The 20,143-nt window shown below is 35.7% G+C and overlaps 1 protein-coding gene across 3 annotated transcripts in view; it reads right to left on the bottom strand.

Annotated features, from left to right (window-relative positions):
- Window positions 1-1,282: 1,282 nt before the first annotated feature.
- MAP4K5 (mitogen-activated protein kinase kinase kinase kinase 5) overlaps window positions 1,283-20,143 on the bottom strand; it is a 113,531-nt gene continuing 94,670 nt past the window's right edge. For 2 of the 3 annotated variants that reach the window (XM_047079687.1, XM_047079689.1), the window contains exons 23-32: window positions 17,922-17,924; window positions 17,723-17,837; window positions 17,298-17,356; window positions 14,995-15,098; window positions 14,430-14,607; window positions 11,202-11,270; window positions 9,193-9,285; window positions 6,342-6,412; window positions 3,680-3,735; window positions 1,283-2,105 (exon numbers count right to left, since the gene is read on the bottom strand). In XM_047079687.1, coding sequence (XP_046935643.1) covers window positions 2,018-2,105; window positions 3,680-3,735; window positions 6,342-6,412; window positions 9,193-9,285; window positions 11,202-11,270; window positions 14,430-14,607; window positions 14,995-15,098; window positions 17,298-17,356; window positions 17,723-17,837; window positions 17,922-17,924 — 836 coding nt within the window. In that variant the 3' untranslated portion in view covers window positions 1,283-2,017. The remainder of the gene's footprint in view (window positions 2,106-3,679; window positions 3,736-6,341; window positions 6,413-9,192; window positions 9,286-11,201; window positions 11,271-14,429; window positions 14,608-14,994; window positions 15,099-17,297; window positions 17,357-17,722; window positions 17,838-17,921; window positions 17,925-20,143) is intronic. The other variant, XM_047079688.1, reaches the window with a different exon arrangement.

Here is a 20,143-nt window from a genome sequence, read left to right as displayed (position 1 = left end):
TATATTTTTTCTTTTGACATTATCCTGCATAGTCTGTTGCCTCTAAGTGCTTCTTTCCCATAACTGTTTTCTCCCTTTTATGTTACAGGTTTTCCTCAGGTATTTCATATGTCTTGGTTGTTTAAAAATTATTAATATCATAGGACTATAAGGCTAACTGCAAGGTCTGGATGCATGGAGTGGAGGGCATGTTAACTATGATTTTCATGTCAGGATCTATTTAGGTCTTTCCACTTGAACTGGCCAGACTGCACAGAGAAGACTTCCAATACTGTTGGGGTGGGAAGGTCTGGCTGCCAGGATTCAGTGAGAGGAGGGCATTGGTCTCTGTATCCAGTATGTATGTAAATATTTCGTTTTGAGTAGGGTCCCCTGCCATCTATTGTATTCAGTGTCCTTCAGTCCAGGGGCCCCATTTAACATACCCAAAATAAACAGGCACACACTTATTGAAATCATATCGATGTGCATTTTAAAAGAAAATTTACTTTATATTTTATTTGCATAACATTTTATTGTTTGCGTATTGCATAGTGAAAAGAACAGAGTCACAAGACTCACGGTCTGGCTCAACCACCAACTTGCTGTGTGAATTGGGTAAGTCTCTTAACTTTGCTAAACACTTATTTCCTCATCTGGAAAATGGAGATGATAAAACTCCCTATTTTACAGAGCTGGTAAAGACTGAATGAGATCGTTCTACTGTTTTCTTCTCAAGTAACTGCTGAAGTAATCTATAGTTTGCTATTGCTAGCCTCTTGTTCATGATCTCAATGCTAGCTGTTCTCAGTAAATGTGTTAGGACAACAGGTACCAACGTGACACTTCAACTCTGAGTACTAACAATAGAAAAAGAGAAGCAAACTCAAAAATGGCCCTATCCTTTCTTATTTTCAGAATACTGGTTTTTATAATACTTGTTTATACTATCCCATCAGGAATTCAATTTCATTTAAATATTTTTTTTCTTAAACCTACTCAAAATGAATACCTACATATGTGAAAAAACCCAAGATTACACATGTAGCTGCTTTACAGTTTCCCCTGTGGTACAGTATAAGTAAAATACATATCATGGGCAGTTAAATACATCCCCCCTTACATTCGGGATGATAATATATATGAATATTAATTTATTATGCATTATCCCTAATGTAAAAAAAAATCACAGGTATATTATACTGCTTGTCGAGAATACATACACATGGTAGTCACATCTAGACATACATACCCCTTTAAAAATCCTTCAGCCATTATCAGTATCTTCTGTATGACCCCCTGCAACTATCTATAATTGAAAACACAAAACTCCCTTTTAAGGCGATTCTGGATGATACTGTATTATAAAATACTTGTATTAAGTAAAACTGCATGTATGTACTGAACCCAAACACTCTGCCTTTAACCCCTCAAAGTACTACTCTTGGAAGGTAAACAAAATTTTTATACATTATAAAAAAAATTAAGCTGCTCTGAAACCCTCCTCTGCTAAAAGTTACATACATTACACCACTCCAGCAAGAGATTAATAAATAAGGATTAAATATTCTATTTTACAAAAACATACAGAATGGCCAATGTAAAAGTGAAAGGCTTCTTTGATAATTTCTTTATCAAATTATGTTCATTAAGAAGGAATCAAACATGGTATAAAACAAGAAAACTGTCACTAAATTTATCTTTCTGAAGATAATCACGTGAGCTGTTATCTAAAAATATCATGGCACCCTTGTTACAAACATTATTTTTTTTAAAAAGACTGTGTTTCCTGGAACTAGAGGACTATTTGTCTCATAGCTTTTATTAAGCAAACTTGATATAACCACCACACAGTGGCAAGATAGAATCGCTGTTTCCAGCTACAGAAATATTGAATTCCACCTTAAAGTACAGATCACTTGAGATAGAACCCATTAAGAGCTAAAGTAAATCCTAGTGTAGTTTGTACTGAACTTAAGAGAGTTTTGCTTTCAATGGAGTATACTCATTTTCCTGTCACTGGAGATAGTTTTGGTGTTTAGTAACTATTCTCATGTCCAGCCAAGATGTACAGATTGCTGTGTGCAGTAGGATTTTCTGTTGGCCTACTTTCCAAAACGACAACCCTGCAATTAAACCAAAACAAAAGACTTAAGAGTGAAGACAGAGATTGCATGCTTCATTCAAATACTGATATCAAATCGTGAAAGAGTATCACTGTTCAAAAAGATCACAGGTGCACTGTCAAATTCTGCTCTACACATTATAGCTTAAAAACAAAACTAAGGATTGATGAATTTATGAATATGAAATGTTGAAAACATTTCAGGATAGTCTCATCTTATTCCAACTAAAATCAAATTTGCTTATTTATATATGCCAATAGAAGGTAAAATAAAGCTTTTAGAATACAGCTGATTCTAGAACAACATGAGGGTTTGGGGCACTGACGCCCTGCACAGTTGAAAATCCATGCATAACTTTTAACTCCCCCCAAACTTAACTATTAATAACCTACTGGCGACTGGAAACCTTACTGATTAAACATAAACAGTTGACTGACACATATTTTGTATGTTATATGCATTATATACTATATTCTTACAATAATGTAAGCTGGAGAAAAAAGTTATTAAGAAAATCATAAGAGAAAATACATTTATAGTACTGAACTCTATTGAAAAAAGTCTGCATACAAGTGGACCCATGCAGTTCCAACCTGTGTTGTTCAAGGGTCAATGATATACACAACGAGAAGGGAATGAATGAGAATAAAACAGGATTCTACGAGACGCTCATCCAAATAGTGATTCTGTGACTAGCCTGAATTTGAAGAGCAGAGGTTCTTAATCCTTGCCTCAGGACTGATGCATATTACAATGGCCAATTTTGTTGCACTAACAACTTTTGGTGGGAAGACAGGAAGGGAAGGGGACTTTATTAGTTGCACAGGTAGACAATATGGACTTTGGAGGACAAAAACTACTAATTTTTTCCTAAGACGGCAGTTTTGGAACTTATCTTTCATTCTGATCGCAGAGACCACATAATTCCTTCTAATTTAGACTGACCAGAAATGGAGCCGAATATTTTCTGACATAAAAGCAAATGTCAGGAGGTGCATATCCTGCTGGGTTTATGCAGTAATAGTTAATGGAAGGTAACAAACCAGGAACAAATGATGAAAACAAAAGGGGTCTGAAATATGTCATGGTACTAGGGACATAAACACACTTTGTCTTGGCTGAATGTAACTATCTCTAGAAACACGATCTTCACATTGACAAAAAGATCGCTTAATCGACTAATTCTTCTCTCTCTCAATAAATGTACAGGGATATTTTTTTAAATTTTTTTTTAATGTTTATTTATTTTTGAGAGACAGAGAGAGACAGAGAGTGAGCAGGGGAGGGGCAGAGAGAGAGAGAAAGACACAGAATCTGAAGAGGCTCCAGGCTCTGAGCTGGCAGCACAGAGCCTGACATGGGGCTCGAACTCACAAGCCGTGAGATCATAACCTGAGCTGAAGTCAGATGCTTAACTGACTGAGCCACCCAGGCGCCCCGATACAGGGTTATTTCTCAGAGTTGCTGAGCCTTCTAAGAATTTTGTTTGAAACACAGTTATAGGCTGATAATAGAATTAAGAACACAGCCACTAAATTCCTTTGGTAATGAAATTAAAACAACCAAACTATTACCTGTCTGATCCCAATAAGCGGAAAACTCTTGTTTCATCTGAAATTTCCTGGGTAACCTATGAAAGAAAATATCAGTAATACCTTTATCCCCATATTATTTATTTATTTATTTATTTTATTATTATTTTTTTATATGAAGTTTATTGACAAATTGGTTTCCATACAACACCCAGTGCTCATCCCAAAAGGTGCCCTCCTCAATACCCATCACCCACCCTCCCCTCCCTCCCACCCCCCATCAACCCTCAGTTTGTTCTCAGTTTTTAACAGTCTCTTATGCTTTGGCTCTCTCCCACTCTAACGTCGTTTTTTTTTTTTTTTTTTTTTTTTTTCCTTCCCCTCCCCCATGGGTTCCTGTTAAGTTTCTCAGGATCCACATAAGAGTGAAACCATATGGTATCTGTCTTTCTCTGTATGGCTTATTTCACTTAGCATCACATATCCCCATATTATTTAAATCATAATTTAAAAACCACTTAGAACCATTATTAAAGAGATGGATAATTTTTGATAGGCTCAATTCCTCAAGTGAAATAAATTTTCATAAGTTTTTTTGACTGCCTTAATGGTAGAAATAAACCAGTATTTATGGAACATCTGGTATGGGTCAGGTACTTTCCTTAGAATAACTCTTTGTGATATATATTATAATCCCCATATTATTGGGGAAAAAACCACTACGGCTCAGAGAAGTTGAGTAACTTGCTTAAGACCATCTAACTGGCAGATCCAATATTTGAATACAGGTTTGCTGGACTGCAGAGCCCCTACTCTTCCCTTTGTGTCAGTACAGATGCTCACGGTGGCCCCACAGGCCCCTGAGTTCCACAGAGTTGTGGTGGGCACTTCCATGTGCTAGTGTCTTACATCAGTATTACCTATGGTATTCCTTCGCTCTGTTTTCTCCAAAGCTGCAGAAGGTACACTCACACATGCACAGGTACGATTCCCAAATGTGGGGAGTTTATACCCTTGGGAGTAACCCTTACTCAAGAGGGACAGCAGTTGGTGTATAAAGGCACCAGCCTCCCCACCTTCAAATGAGTCTATTTTGAGGTGTGCTCTATACCCTTCCTCAGTGGTCCCTTTGGGATTAAGCCCTGGTTGCCCATAGTGGGAACCAGTTTATTAATGTGCTCTTTAATGGCTTTTCCCCCTCTCCATCTTATACTCTGCACTCCATCACTTGTTTTCTGGGATCTACTACCAATAAACTACCTGCACTTGATTCCTTGTCTTAGGGTCAAGCTTTTGGAGGAATCCAAACTATAAAAGTGTGGATATAAAATAAGTATAAAAATAGTCTGTTATCAATGAACTTGTAGTCTAGCTGGGAAGACAGAATTAGTAAACTTGAAGTGGGAAATTAATGAGGTGCTATACCACATGGAGCTGATTTTCAGAGAGTAAGTCCAGAAATGTGCCAATCACTGTGGACTAGAATGGTTGAATATTACTTTATAAATATAATAGCTAGGCCCAAATTGAAGGATGAGAACATAAAGAGGTAAGCAAAATGAGTTTAAAAAAAGGAAATACAATTTGTACTTAATATAGTGAACATCAAGTATTTTCTGCAGATTTCCAACCATAGGAGTGGCACACTGAAAAAAGGATCTAGGGACAATTAATTTTATGGCAGTAAGTAGGGCTACAGGTTTCATTAAATGCAGGGGTCTGGTGACATTTAGTGACGTGAGTAAGTAAACTGACATATTCAAAGACAGCTGATTTATGTCATTTTCTCTTGGAAGCATTCTAAATCCCATGTTCATGGAAAAGGTACAAATAATCAGTTACATATATACAAGAGCATGGATAAAACTAGAGATAATTCAAGTAGAAGACTTAGCTTTAAAATAAGTCCACACATGTGTGAGACTATAGTGTAAAAGACACGAGTGGGAAATGGTACATGTTAGCTAACTATTAGGATTCATCTCTCAAGGTGAATTCCAAGTCCCATCTCCTGCATGAAATGTAGCCTGATTATCTTAGCTAGAAGTGATTTTTGGAGACCCTTAAAATCCAGACTCTACCATTTAACTAGCGACTTAACTCTGGGCAAGTTACTTAACCAGTTTGTGCCTATAAAAAAGAAAAAAAATGGGAATATGAATAGGACCTAACCCCATTTAATTATTAGCCTTAAATATAAGCTAATATTTGTAAAGTGCCTGAAGCACAGATGTTATAAAGGTTTGATATTATTTATAACACTTCATTATACCTTACAGTGCTATAATAATAGTGTCTTGTACATAGTTGGTACTCAATAAGTATCTACTAAATGAGTGAATTTTCTTAGATTTTTTTTCTTAGTCCTGTGATCTAATACATATTAATTTAGAATTTTAAGTGTAATATTAAAAATAAGCTACACATTTACAGAGTATGGAAAAGGCTTATTAAATTTAGAGAAGTATAAGCAATCCTGGCAACCACATTTACAAATGACAGATGAGAGGACTGGAAGCGTGCAAACTCATGTTTGACAGTTCCTTGTGGCCACAGAAGAATCATACAATGAGTAAGAAACTGAACATTATCTGAAAGGAAAATACTGGCAATTTTGCTCTACCAGTTCATAGCATTAAAGGCACTAAACATGGTAATGTGGGTCCAGAAAGAAAATTCATCAAATGAATGTAAGAAATCTTACCTCATCTGACTTGAAGCTTTTACCCTGCATTCCATGTTTCCAGAAAGCCAACACACTATCTTGAAGGCATACTAAAAAAGATTAGAGAGAACTGAAACTAAAATAAAGCACAGAGTAATTCATTATACATTTTCTTTAACTGTTTTTAATAAATACTAATGTAAAGCTCTCCCCAAGTGCTTGGTCCAAGATCCCACTGTCTAGACCATCTGTTCCCAACATGTTTGTGGCCAAGCCATGCCTAAGCTCAAATAATTTATTGAGGCAGGGTCATGAAAGCTTTCAAAGACATATGTAACAGGCATTTGTTTAGACACAGGCTAACTTCTGATGAGCTGGATATCAACATATTAATTTCTCTTTCATATACTATCTTTTGTCTTAGGTGAATAAAATAATAAAACACACATAATTGTTTTTTTGGATCAAAAACATGGTTATTTAAATACTGTTATATATTTAGAATAGCTAAAAGAAAGCATCTTTTTATTCATACTCCCATTCTCCCTATTACAACATTTATTTGAAAAAATAAACCTTACAATCCAAAATGCAACCACACACTGAATATTTATGATCTGTGAGCCAATTCTTACTGGGAGGGTCTACCAGTTAGAGTAGTCACTGCTGTCGCACAGAGCCTCTGTGCCTCTGCCCTGGATTTGTAGGCCCCACTGTCCTTATGACACTTCACAGCCAAGCATGCCCACCTTCCCAGTGGCTTTGGATTCAGGAGTGACCATGACCCCAAAGTATGGCCACATGGCATGCTTCAGCCCCTCCTGCTCCTCACCCATCTCCCATGTTCCCCTGGTGTGGCCTGAAGGTCTCTGGGGGGAAACCTGTTCCTGCTGTGCCTTATCCATCTCTATGTTCTGCAGGGTTTCAAGCACAGGCCTGGGCCCACTGAGGCACCCTTATGGGGTAACTTAGAGGTTCAGAAACAGAGGAGGCAGGCTCCACAATTGTGGGGAAGGGGAGCAGGGCCTCTGGGCCCTTCCTAGAGGAGGCTGCAGTCATGAAAGTACAGTCAGTGAGGGAGGGAGGAAGGAAGGAAGAATGAGGGAGAGAACCCATTTGATTGTTGGAGAGTTAGCCATATGCCCTACACCAGTAAAGGTAATGGGAGAATGTGATTGAAGCATTTTATTTCTTACTAGACCATGGAGTCTGTAAAAAGTTAATGTAAAAATGTTCTGGGTTAAGTTAGCTCACTGAAAATAAAAGTATCTTACATAACAAATCACACAAGTTTCACTAACTGTGACAAATAAAAAACCCAGTTACTGGTTTTATTTTTAAAAAGTGATTTAAAGGGACTCTTTTTCTTTACCCAGCAGGATCCTTGTAATTATTTCAAAGTTCACTAGCAAGGAGGGATGATAGCTTAAGAGGACCAAACTTTTGTGTAACAATTAAAATTCCCTAAAAAAATGTGGCATGTATAAAAAAGTTTAGGTAGCAGTATGTTTCAGTTAAAATGAAAAGGAACTAAAGATCTGTATGTCAGAATCCTTACTGAAAATATTAAATCTTAGAAATTGGTATGCAGTATCCAGCACATAAAGGAGTAAAAGAAGAAACTAGTTCCAACATCCCTTCTGTCCTACCATCTACAGAAAGTTCAGGTTTCCTGCTTCAATAAATTAAAATTTCCAACTGCAAGCAAATTACTTTTATGTAAGATATTTACATAGCGGGATGAACATACTTTGCGACAGGGCAAAATTCCAGTTAAGAAACCATTAAAATACTTAGGATAAAAACTTTCTAAATAATGAGAAACATTTAACATTTAATGAGAAACATGCATTTTTTATGGTCCAAATTGCCAACTTTGTTTTAACTATTTTTGACCTACAGTAGAGTCATATCATAAATTGTTCAAAATATTCCCAGCCATGGTATTTTTTTCCCCTAAGTTCTATCATCCCTGGGGAAAATATTTACTGACAAATAACCATTGAGGATGCAAACAATAATAAAATATAATAATTTTTATCATAAAACCAATGAGTAATTACACAGAGTGAAACACTCATTGAAAAGGAAGCAAATTAAAATGGCATATTAGTTTCCGAGTCCCGTGGGAAACTAGTTATTTATATATAAATAGACCTAAAAGCAATAACCATCAGCACACCCCATCTTACATGGCAAAGAATTATAGCATATCTAACACCATTAATCACATCACACAAATACCTTTATGATTTGGAAAAAACTGGGAGAAGTACTTAATTCACTTCATGCAGCAAAGGGAACAATGAACAGAAATTTAAAAAAATGATTTCAAGTTTTAAATACCCAGGAAATAGCAATAAAAGATTATGATCTAGACCTGCACTGTCCAATACAACATAGCGACTAGCTACATGTGGCTATTAACATTAAAAACACATTAAAATTTACAAAATTAAAATGTAGCACTAGCCATGTTTCAAATACTCAACAGGTACGGTTAATGACTACTATATTTAAGAGCACACAGAACATTTCTCTATCACTGAAACTTCTATGAGACAGTGCTGGTCTAGACAATCGTAAGTAGGGAATGAACAAAAAATTAAGTATTCTGAACACATTATTAAAAAAGGAGGCTTGGGCAAAATAGCTGTAGGGGAATAAACTTCCAGTTTTAAAACAAAGAAGTCACAGGGATGTAATGTACAGTATAAGGAATAGAGTCAACAATGCTGTAATAACTTTGTATGGTGACAGATGGCAACCAGATTTATTGTGGGGATCATTTCATAATATATAAAAATATCAGATGACTATGATGTATACCTCAAACAGGATATTGTATGTCAATTATATTTAAGTTAAAAAAATAATAAGGGAGACTTACCTACAGATTCAATGCGAAAATCAAAACTTAGCTCAGAGGCCAGTTTCTTACTTGATTTTAGTTTTCCTTGTAGATTTACTATTTTTACAAATTCTTAAAAAAAAGAAAAAGCAAGTCAAAACTGGAAATGAAAATCTGCTAAAATAAATGTAACTTGATATGTGGATTCTACATGGATATAGAACAAACAGTCTTAATTAAGTTCAGCTATTTATCATGATTCAAGCATGACCGGTGAAAACTGTCATTATGTTTTATAAGATATAAAAGTACCATTTAGCAAATGGTAATTTCACTGTTATTTTTTTTTTCATTTAGGATATATGGAACACTTACACCCTCAATTTTTAAAAAGCATGATGTTTCAAAGTGTCTACGCGGTGTCCAAGTACTCAGCAATCAGTAGAATTTTTCCCTTACACATTATATAACATATGATATGTAATATTTGCAGTAATTCATAACTTTAGTATGTGAATAGTATTCTACAGAGGCATACAGGGGCAAAAAATAGTACTTTTCAAGGGTCATAATTTCTTATAAGTAAACTCTGGGATGGTGAGTATACACAAATCTGTTTTTCATCTATTTGTTTTTTAATTTAACCATCTTTAGCTCTGACTTGGAAGACACCTGTTTTGTGTATTACTTTCTTATCTGTCTACTATGATTTGTGATTATAGGCCTGTCTCCACTGTTGCTTACTGAAACTGACTTATACTGTATAGTTGGCAACTCATTTTAAACGTCTTACTCTACTCCCTTTTAAAAACCTCAAGAAAGTCAGCTTTCCATTTACTTTGAATAATTGGGATATGGAGGGCCTAGCTAGTCAAAGCTTTTAAAAACATTTTTGATAAGATATATAAATATAAATATATTTTGATAAAATATATAAAATGCAAAATGAAAACTAAGCACAATTTATTTTCCTTAGATGACTCAGAAGGTTTTTAGGGATTTCAACATTAAAGGATCAATATGATTAAAATTAAATTCTGATTATTTGCTTAATCAGTACTGAACTTCCCACTTGGTTAGATAAAAAAGAATTTCTTAAATACACTTTAAGGTAACAGAAGAACACTCCAATCTTACCAGTATTCAAAGAATCAAAAATACTTAAAGAAAGGATGATGGGTGAATGAAACACTTTGGGTTTGTTCACTTGTCTATAATATGAGATGGTCTTTATGATGCCCTAAGGGAAATCCACTACGGAACTCTTTAGAGAACAGAAGTTAGGACAAAAATACAGGCAAATTAAGTAGTAGAGCAATTTTTAAAATTACCCTGAACACCTATGGGCAGGTCCAGTAATTGAAAAAACATTGGGATGGACAAAACATAGCAAAGATTGCCAAGTTTCAAGTATAATTCTAAGTCTTGGTGAATTTCACCTTGCACAATGTACTGCATAAAAATAAGGTGAGTTTTTAAGAACCAGACTGCTTCATTTGAAAACTGAAATAATTTCTGTTGTTGAAGTTTTTTCTGCTTCTCTATTGCTTATAGTACAACACACATCTATCAATAACATCTCTCCCTGCATCAAAAGAATCACAACTAGCAGGTGAGGATGTCAAATCTGTCTGTACATTACACTGTCACTTCTACATGATTCTAAAAGTTCATGCTATATGACAAAGTGACCATACTAGTATAACCTTCTATTTTTTCCAATTATAATGAGGTAGGAAAAAACCCTCAGAATAGTTTTATACAGAATTTACACATAATAGTTTTACACAAAATTTTACTCCGCGGTAATGGCAAACTATCTAGTATGTCTCCAAGTAGCCAAACAAAATAAAGAAAAAGTCACAGAGAGTAGTATTAACAAACCAATTAATTACAATATCTGTAGCCAATTTAGGATTTTCATCAATAAAACAAAACCTAAGGTGGAAAAGTAAAAATCTTGAATTATAGCTTAATAGAATCAATTCCATGAAAAGATCTGTTATATCAAGCAGTATACTCAGAATAAACTTTAAGATACTACTTACTATCTAAACACACTAAAACGGTATCTCTCTCCAACTGTGTTACATGAATGGAATCCAGCTGTTGGCTGCCTTAGAAGGGGTAAAAAAAAAAAAAAAAAAACAGGGTTACCATTACACAACAGGCTTTAAAAACCAAAGCTTAGAAAAGCAACACAAATTCTTATTTTCTTATGTGATTTAAAACTAGTCTTTGAGGGGCGCCTGGGTGGCTCAGTCGGTTAAGCGTCCGACTTCGGCTCAGGTCACGATCTCGTGGTCCGCGAGTTCGAGCCCCGCGTCGGGCTCTGGGCTGATGGCTCACAGTCTGGAGCTTGCTTCCGACTCTGTGTCTCCCTCTCTCTCTATCCCTCCCCCTCTGTCTCAAAAATAAATAAACGTTAAAAAAAAATTTAAAACTAGTCTTTGAAATTTAACACAGAAATTGTATTTTGTAATTATGTTATCTCTAAGAAAAATTTACGTAGGTCAACTTAGAAAAGAACTTAAAATGCTAAGCATGGCTAAATGAGCTGAGAAAAGCTCAAGTTTACATTTAACTAATACCTCAGCTAGTTCTAGAAAGATGTTACAAACATAAATTGAAGCCAACGGTAAATATGGGGAAGAAAGTAAATGCATGCTATACAATGACTAGATTTTGCTGTGTATTTTATAGTAACCAATGGGAGGACGGAAACAAGCTCATCAGTTAGGTGATCACAGCATCTGAGATAAAAATAAGTCAGTAATTCAGAAAAAGCAAAAAAGATTAATGAAACTATGATCAAAGAGAAACGTTCCTGGTGTTGGGGTGTGTGCATGTATAAGTAGGACTTCCTTTATTAAGAGGACACAGTAATATAATGAACAATACTGTCAACAACATCTTTGAAGGAAGCAACTTTCAGAACTTTGCTGATATTCACAGGGCTGCTCTGCTAACAGATGTGATGACATTTTTGTAAAACATTTTGGTAAAATCATTCATTTTAGGCACTCAGATTGCTTGAATGGTCTAGCTAAATTGAAGAAAAGATTTTAGATAGTTTAGGGCAGTCATTTTTAATTACATCTCTTTGGGAAGCCCATGGATCCTCTCCCTACAAACTGCACATCTGACACAAACACAAAATTTTATATATTATTTTGGGGTGTTTTGGACCTTCCAAAGCCCTTTCAAAGACAAGAATTTAAACTGAAATTAAAAGAAATTAAAAAATAAACTGTTGGTTCCTCAGGCAACACTCCAAAAAATAGTTTTTCTCAACAAACCTATATACATGCTTTTATTCAGCAAATATTTACTTAGTGCTGATAACAGGCTAAAGACCATCCTTGGAGATAAAGATACTACAATAATAAATCAGACTAAAACTGAAGACAGTCTTAGAACAGGAGTTCATTTTAACTGTTACAACTGTTGCCAATTCAAGGCCTGACCTCAAAAATGAAGACAGACGGGAGGTAGATTAACAATCATTTGCAAAAATGGAGAAGCCTACGTAATATAAGGACAACCATTGCTAGCGGGTGATGTGAATGATTAACCTTAAGCAGAGTCCAAGCTCTCTCTCAGAAAGTAATTTTGGGTATGCCTTAATTTTAGCGTAGACAATGTTAAAAGTGGGTAGAATAGTACTCTCAAGCATTAAAAAACCAAACAGCAACAACAACAAAAACCCTCAACCCCCCCCCACCCACAAATTCAAAAGAGGACTAACTAAATGACTACCCCTGAGCAATGCAACTTAATATATCAAATAGAAGCAAGTGGATGCAAACACATATTAAATAATTGTATGAAATGACTTGCTCTATACTATTATCATATACTAACCAGTAGGAAAAAAAAAAGTTAGGGCTATCTGCCAAAAATGATCTTGGTTTTTAAATAAACTGATCTTTAACCCATCTTTTACAGTAACTACACAATAGAAACATGTTTCTATTTGGGCTGCTTATATTTCAGGATAACAAAACAACATCATTTGTATCTGTCAGCTGTACAGGAAGGGATGCATCTAACTCAACCAAAAGCATTAAACAATTAAGTTAAAGAAGGGGTGGAGTGTAGGTGGGGTGGGACGGCACAGAATACAATCTTACTTTACTGTAAATTATGACTTGGTCCATAAAGAAAGTGATTATAGTCACGTGCATGCTGGAACTGGCTTGAACTGGGTTGTTAAATTTGCAGGAATTTTGTGAGCCACATGACATAAGGTTGGTAGTTTGAAATATTCCCTTGGTGGGAGTATTTATACCACAGAATTGGCAACCATTACAAGCCAGGCTTCTCTGCACCCCAAGTGCCTGTTGTTAAACATTTATTAGGACACCACTGGTTCATGTTGATTCTTATTCTCAAAGTGACATTAGTGTGGTTCTACAATAACTTCAATAGCTGGGTTGTATAAAGAATTCTTGCAATTTGGCCTTACAAATGAGCAAAAGCCAAAGATATTTAATAAGAATCATCAAACTTGATACTTGTAACAAACTTCTTCACAAGGTAATAGAGGATATTATGTGGTAAGTAATGAAATAGTTATGACTGAAGCTTGCTTGACTTCACATGTAAAAAAAAGATGATAAATACAGGGTTACGGATGACCAAATAATATATTAGCACAAAAAAAGGTAAAAGATTCCCTTCATTTCACTTACTATGCAGATTTAAAAAATAAATTCTTGGTTGATTTGTTCCAACTTTAAAATTTAAGAATCAGCTTCCCAACCTTTTTAGAGCTTTCACTGAGACATATTTGATAAAATCCTAGGCAAATGAATCATTCTAAGAAAGTCCAAGAGCTATTTCCCTGTATCTTTAAATGGTAAAGCTTGGAGGTCACACCTGAGAAGCTTCTAGTCAAGTCTGAAAAGCACTTGAACATAATGATTCTAGGAAGTGTGTGTCTGGGCAAACTGATAGGAACCAAGCTAAATCTCTTTGCTTGAGAAGCTGATAACATTTGAAAAATACTGTAGAAAACTTCTTTATTAAGTTCAAAAATTAAGTGGTAACATTTTAAGGTCTTTATATGTCAGGAATCATTAAACTTTGCCTTGGTAAAATAATTTGTATCAATTGCCTCAGGCAAATAGAGATCATAAACTATTATATACATGTTCCTCTGGGCTTACTTGGGAAACTATGTTGATGCTCTGAACCAGCCCATGCTAATTGAGCTTATTCTGATTCTTTTACATGCAAAAGCATCAATGTTTTAACAGGTTAAAAACACTTACCTGCGCCAATTTCTGTAAACCATGAAGATGCAGAGTTCAAATTGATTGTCTCAAACTGAACGACCTGATTTGACTCGGTGCCCTTGCTAATAGCTACACAGACCATAGGGTATTCCTGTTCTGGTATTACCAGCATTTCAAAAACATTCAAAGGACTTGGCAAAGGAAAATCAAAGTGCTGAGAAAAAACAAACAGAAGCATAACTTAGAAACAATCTCTCCACTCATACCATTGAATAAAGCCAAAAAAAGGCTTTCATTTTCTCCTTGATTGATCTACTTCAAAAAAGGATTACATCTAACATCTTGATAAGGATGAGTTTTCTATAAAATAGTTTTAGAGAATTGGCCATATTCACCTTTATGGTTGCAATGCTTCTATAAGTTTATTGACATAAGTTAAAGAGGAAATCTTAACAAGAATGCAAGAACCCCTAAACCAAGTAAACACCCATAAATAACTATAAATGTGCTGACCCTAGACAGTAGTACTGAGATCTTGTACTTTCAGCTTCAGTTACACACTAGTATTTTCTAAAGAAGAAAACTACAGAGTAATATGTACCTTTATCAACATGAACTTCTGCATAGGCTCATACCACTGGAGTAAAACAATTCCAGACTGTAAAGCTCCACAGAGGTATTTATGTCCTGTGTAAGGGTTTCTGACTGGAAAGAAACAAAGCAGAACAGACATAACCAAAACACTGACTACCTTGATGTGAAAACATAATTAGTTTAGTTAATTAAAAGTAACAACTGAGCTATGCTAATATAAGAGCTAACTCACTTTCTTTATAAAGGTAGGGATGATCTATGGGAAAAACAATGAAATGTGGCCTGCCATCAATATCAAAATATGGATGGAAGAAGAAACTATTTTAAGTCATAATTTAGCGGGTAAAGGAAAATCATTGTTTCTATTCACCAGGGTGGTAAGAGTAAGTAAAGAAAGATGATGTCTTCTCTTCCGGCTTTGTTACTCCTTCCTTTTCACTTTATCTCAATTTTAAATCATACCTATTTACTTCTAAACATCTTCAGTAGGCTAGGTTGTTAAACATAGGAACTCGTATGTTAAACATACGAGGATGATATTTTAAGCACTAAAACACCTAAACTTACTTGCAACCTAAAGAGCTGGGTTTTTTTGTTTTTTGTTTTGTTTGTTTGTTTTTTAAGTAAATTGAGTGAAAGAGAAGGTCTAGGAAGCAACTGAAATCTATGATTTCATTCTTGGTATAGTAGTTTACAGTTGTCTACTTAAGTCAAGATGGAAACTTGTCTTACTAGTTTACTAGTTTCCTAACTTTTACATTTTACTAAAGATGTAACTTTCTTGACTCAAATCTACAAAAACTCATATTGGTCTGTCCTTCTCCCCAATTTGACTCTCATCAACAATTATGTGTACCATTTACAAGAGTAGTTATTTGTAATAAGCTCTACCTTAATGTATTTATGGGTTTATATCTTAGATTATATATAAGCTTTTAGACCTTTCTTGAGTCATAGATCTTGGGAATCTGATAATAGATATGAACCTGATTTTTCCTAGAAAATGCTCATGAAATTTGTTTATAACTAGGAACATATGCTATGCAACTATGCAGCATGAAGACCAATGAATACACTCACTGCTTCAACAAACAGAATTAAACAGGAAGTTATGAGCCCAGGATCTGAAGTCATTAGACCGGGTCTGATCCCAGGTATCTGGGTATCTGATCCCAGGTATCATGGGGTTATCTGAGGGTTAAATGAGATAAGATAATTAAACAGTAAAGAATTTAACCTTGCTCCAAAAGAGGTCTAGCCTGTGTAGCCTGTGCCCACCTCCGCAACCCCCCCCCCCCACTTTGGAAGGTAATCTCTAGGCCTCAGGAGAATGTCATGTCTGATAAGAGTGTCTTCATTTGCCTGGGGCCTTGTGTCAATGAATTGCCTCAACAATATGATTTAGATTGGGGGCTTGCAATGCTGGACGTTCTTAGGGTGAAGGACAGTCGTGCCAAAAGATTGACAATGTGATTTAGAGTAGGGGCTTTGGGTCATGCAGTACGAACTGACCTCTAGAGGTACTGGATATTGAGATCAGCCATGTAGACGATCAATCATGCCTGTGTGATGGAGCCCTAATAAAAACTGTTGAGTATTGAGGCTGATGTATGCTCCCTGTGGCAGTACTCCATGTGCACCATCCCACATCACTGCCAGAAAAGTAACACTGCCCATTACTCCATGGGGAGAGGACAACACAAGTTCTATGTCTGGCACTATTCCTGGACTCTGCCCTATGAACGTCTTCTCTTGGCTGATCTTAATCTCTATCCCTACCATAACTATGAATGTAACTACTTTCAGTGAGTCCTGAGTCTTTCTACAGAATTTTTTTTAACATGAGGGTGTTTTTGGAAACCCCCCAAACTTGCAACTGGTATCAGAAGTGAGGGTGGTCTTGGGTAGACTGTTCCCTCTAACTTCAGTTAGCTAAACTCCTGTAATAATGTTCGTAAAGCACTACGCAATAACAGTTACGTAAAATGAAAGTGTTAAATAAATGGTAAGTAATAAATGATAAACTAGGACATTAGCAGAGATACAGCCTCAGGGACTATGGTTAAAAACCAGGAACACTGTAGGAACACTATGTTCTGTGAAAGCATTAGGACTATTACCTCTAAACATTTTTATGCCATGTCCTGCCATAGAGTCTTGTGCTCCAATGGCCCCTTAACTACTCTTTAAAAAGAAATATAAAGCCTCCTTTCCTTCCTATTTGATACTATAAGACTCTCCATAGCCTTAAAGAATTAAAAAAATGTTCAAAGTTCTAATTATCCAGTTAGAAAAATAGCATTTACTCACCTATGCAACATTTGTGGCAGCCTTTTGTATCAGGAATCTTTGTTGTTAAAGCAAACTTTCTGAAAACATAGGACAATATAAATGTACTCTACTGCGGTGGTTCCCAAAAAATGATCTCTGAATTAGTTGCATCAGTCAAGCAGCTTTAAAAAAAACAGTCTTGGATTCTGACCCCAAACTATCTCATTTTCTAGGACTGAGGCAGGGCCTGGAAATTTGTATTTATAATGCTTCTACAGGTGATTCTCCTGCACGGTCAAGTTAAGGAAACACTCATCTTTTGCATTCTATATGACATGCACTTTGGTGTAAATTACCTTTCAAAATTAAAACAAAGGAAGTTTTTTAGTGGGCAAGGAATACTGGCTGTTTTAAAAATAGACACTAAGGCCCTTCACTCCCAATAGAATTAAAATATTTTGTACCTTGGTAGTATGCGGTCTGGAAACCTATGAGTTTGAATATGGGCAGCTAATCCTGGTTTTTTGGCTTGTTCAAACAAAGCTATAAGATTATGAGAGTAGAGTTGAAAGGTTTTTCCTATAAAAGAGAAACATGTTACTTTTATTAGAATCTTTTACAGCAGAGAAACAAGAATTTTCAAGCAAAAGAAAACATAATTACCTTCTAAAATAAGGAGTCCAGAAATGTTCAAAGAGCCAAGCAAAATAGAAAAACACATACAAAAAAACAAACAAAAAACAAACACAAAAAAAACACAACACCCAGTTAATACCATTTTGAAGGATAAGACAATTTTAAGAAAGCAGATAACTGCATTTTCTAATGCACAAATTGGGTATGTTCTGACCAACAGGTGTTCTGGGCAGAATATATATAAGCCTTAATGAAGCCAGCACAGAAAGAAAAACTGTTAAACACTGTTATACAGAGGACTGAGTTACAATGATGCACATGTGAATATTTTAGTATAACATGGAGAATTCTGTAAAACTATACACACTATCTTTCTGGGATAGACCTATTTATTAATAATTTTTCAAAACACCTTGGATTAAAATTAATTGTGAATGAAGTCTTATAAATATAACAACAGATTAAAATACTAAGAAAAGTAAAGAAACCAATATTATATGCTATAATACAAGGATAATGGAGCTACAATTTCCATACAATCAAAACCATAGCTGTGTTAAGCAGGGGGAGATAAGAGAAGCATCTTCTGATTCCTCATTATATATGGTATGGTACTATAACAACATAAAACAGTATTTGTCATTTTACTAGCAGAAAACATACACAGCTGACTGTTGAACACAAGTCCAAACTGTGTGGGTCTGCTTGCTTATACATGGACCTTTTAAAATAAATACAGTATGGTACTATAAATGTATTTTCTTTATGATTTTTCTTAACAACATTTTTTTCTCTAGCTTATTTTAAGAATGTAGTATATAGGGGCGCCTGGGTGGCGCAGTCGGTTAAGCATCCGACTTCAGCCAGGTCACGATCTCGCGGTCCGTGAGTTCGAGCCCCGCGTCGGGCTCTGGGCTGATGGCTCGGAGCCTGGAGCCTGTTTCCGATTCTGTGTCTCCCTCTCTCTCTGCCCCTCCCCCGTTCATGCTCTGTCTCTGTCTGTCCCAAAAATAAATAAACGTTGAAAAAAAAAAAAAAAAAAAGAATGTAGTATATAATACATATAACATATAAAATATGTGTTAACCAACTGTTTATGTTATCATAATGCTTCCAGTCAACAGTAGGCTGTTGTAGTTAAGTTCTGGAGAGTCCTAAGTTATGTAGGGATTTTCGAGTGCACCAGGGGTCAGTGACCCTGAACACCCACATTTTTCAAGGGTCAAATGTATATGATATAATCTTATGCTACAGTGTTGAGTCTTATCCTCAACAGAAGTCTTTGTATTTTCTCGGAATGCAAACATTCTGTCTAACACCATACCACACCCTTCTACTCTCCATTGCCCCCTTATATACACAGCTAGCTACCCTAACTAGAACACGCATGTAATATTTATGTGTGCACATCCACACAAACACAGACCCATAGGCAGAATCATGTTTTCTTCTGCTGAGCTCTGCTACTTACCTTCATTAAGTCAACTAGAATATGGAAAGATCTAATTTACAGGCTAATTTTTCCCCATTTTCCTGTAGTTATTTTTTTTAATTTATTTTTTATTTTATTTTTTAAAAAAAAAAATTTTTTTTTTCAACGTTTATTTATTTTTGGGACAGAGAGAGACAGAGCATGAACGGGGGAGGGGCAGAGAGAGAGGGAGACACAGAATCGGAAACAGGCTCCAGGCTCTGAGCCATCAGCCCAGAGCCTGACACGGGGCTTGAACTCCTGGACCACGAGATCGTGACCTGGCTGAAGTCGGACGCTTAACCGACTGCGCCACCCAGGCGCCCCTGTAGTTATTTTATAAATATGTAAGATGTACTCTGTGTGATTTTTTTTTTAAGTTTATTTATTTATTTTGAGAGAGAGAGTGAGCAGGAGAGGGGCAGAGAGAAAGGGAGAGACAGAATCCCAACATAGAATCTCTGTGCTATCAGCACAGAGCCTGACACAGGGCTTGATCCCACGAACCGTGAAATCATGACCTGAACCAAAATCAAGAGTCAGATGCTTAACCATCTGAGCCACCCAGCTGTCCTGTCTCTGTGTGGCTTGTAAGCTTATATCCAAGGACAGGTAGGAATAGGGATAGAAACAGAGAGTTAGAGGAAAGTGATTTTACATGTATACAATTCAGAGTTGTTAAACAGAATTGGGTTTATTTTCATAATACTGATATATTAATATTTTGGTAATAGAAATAAAAAAAACTGGGGGAAAACATAATTAAAATCAAAGAGAT

This window comes from Lynx rufus, unplaced genomic scaffold (assembly GCF_022079265.1).
Source record: "Lynx rufus isolate CCGP_SWC_20201006 ecotype Redwood Valley unplaced genomic scaffold, mLynRuf1.p SCAF_17, whole genome shotgun sequence".
NCBI lineage: Eukaryota > Metazoa > Chordata > Mammalia > Carnivora > Felidae > Lynx > Lynx rufus.
The sequence above is the reverse complement of the archived record's forward strand: the minus strand, read 5'-3'. Positions and strand labels throughout refer to the sequence as shown.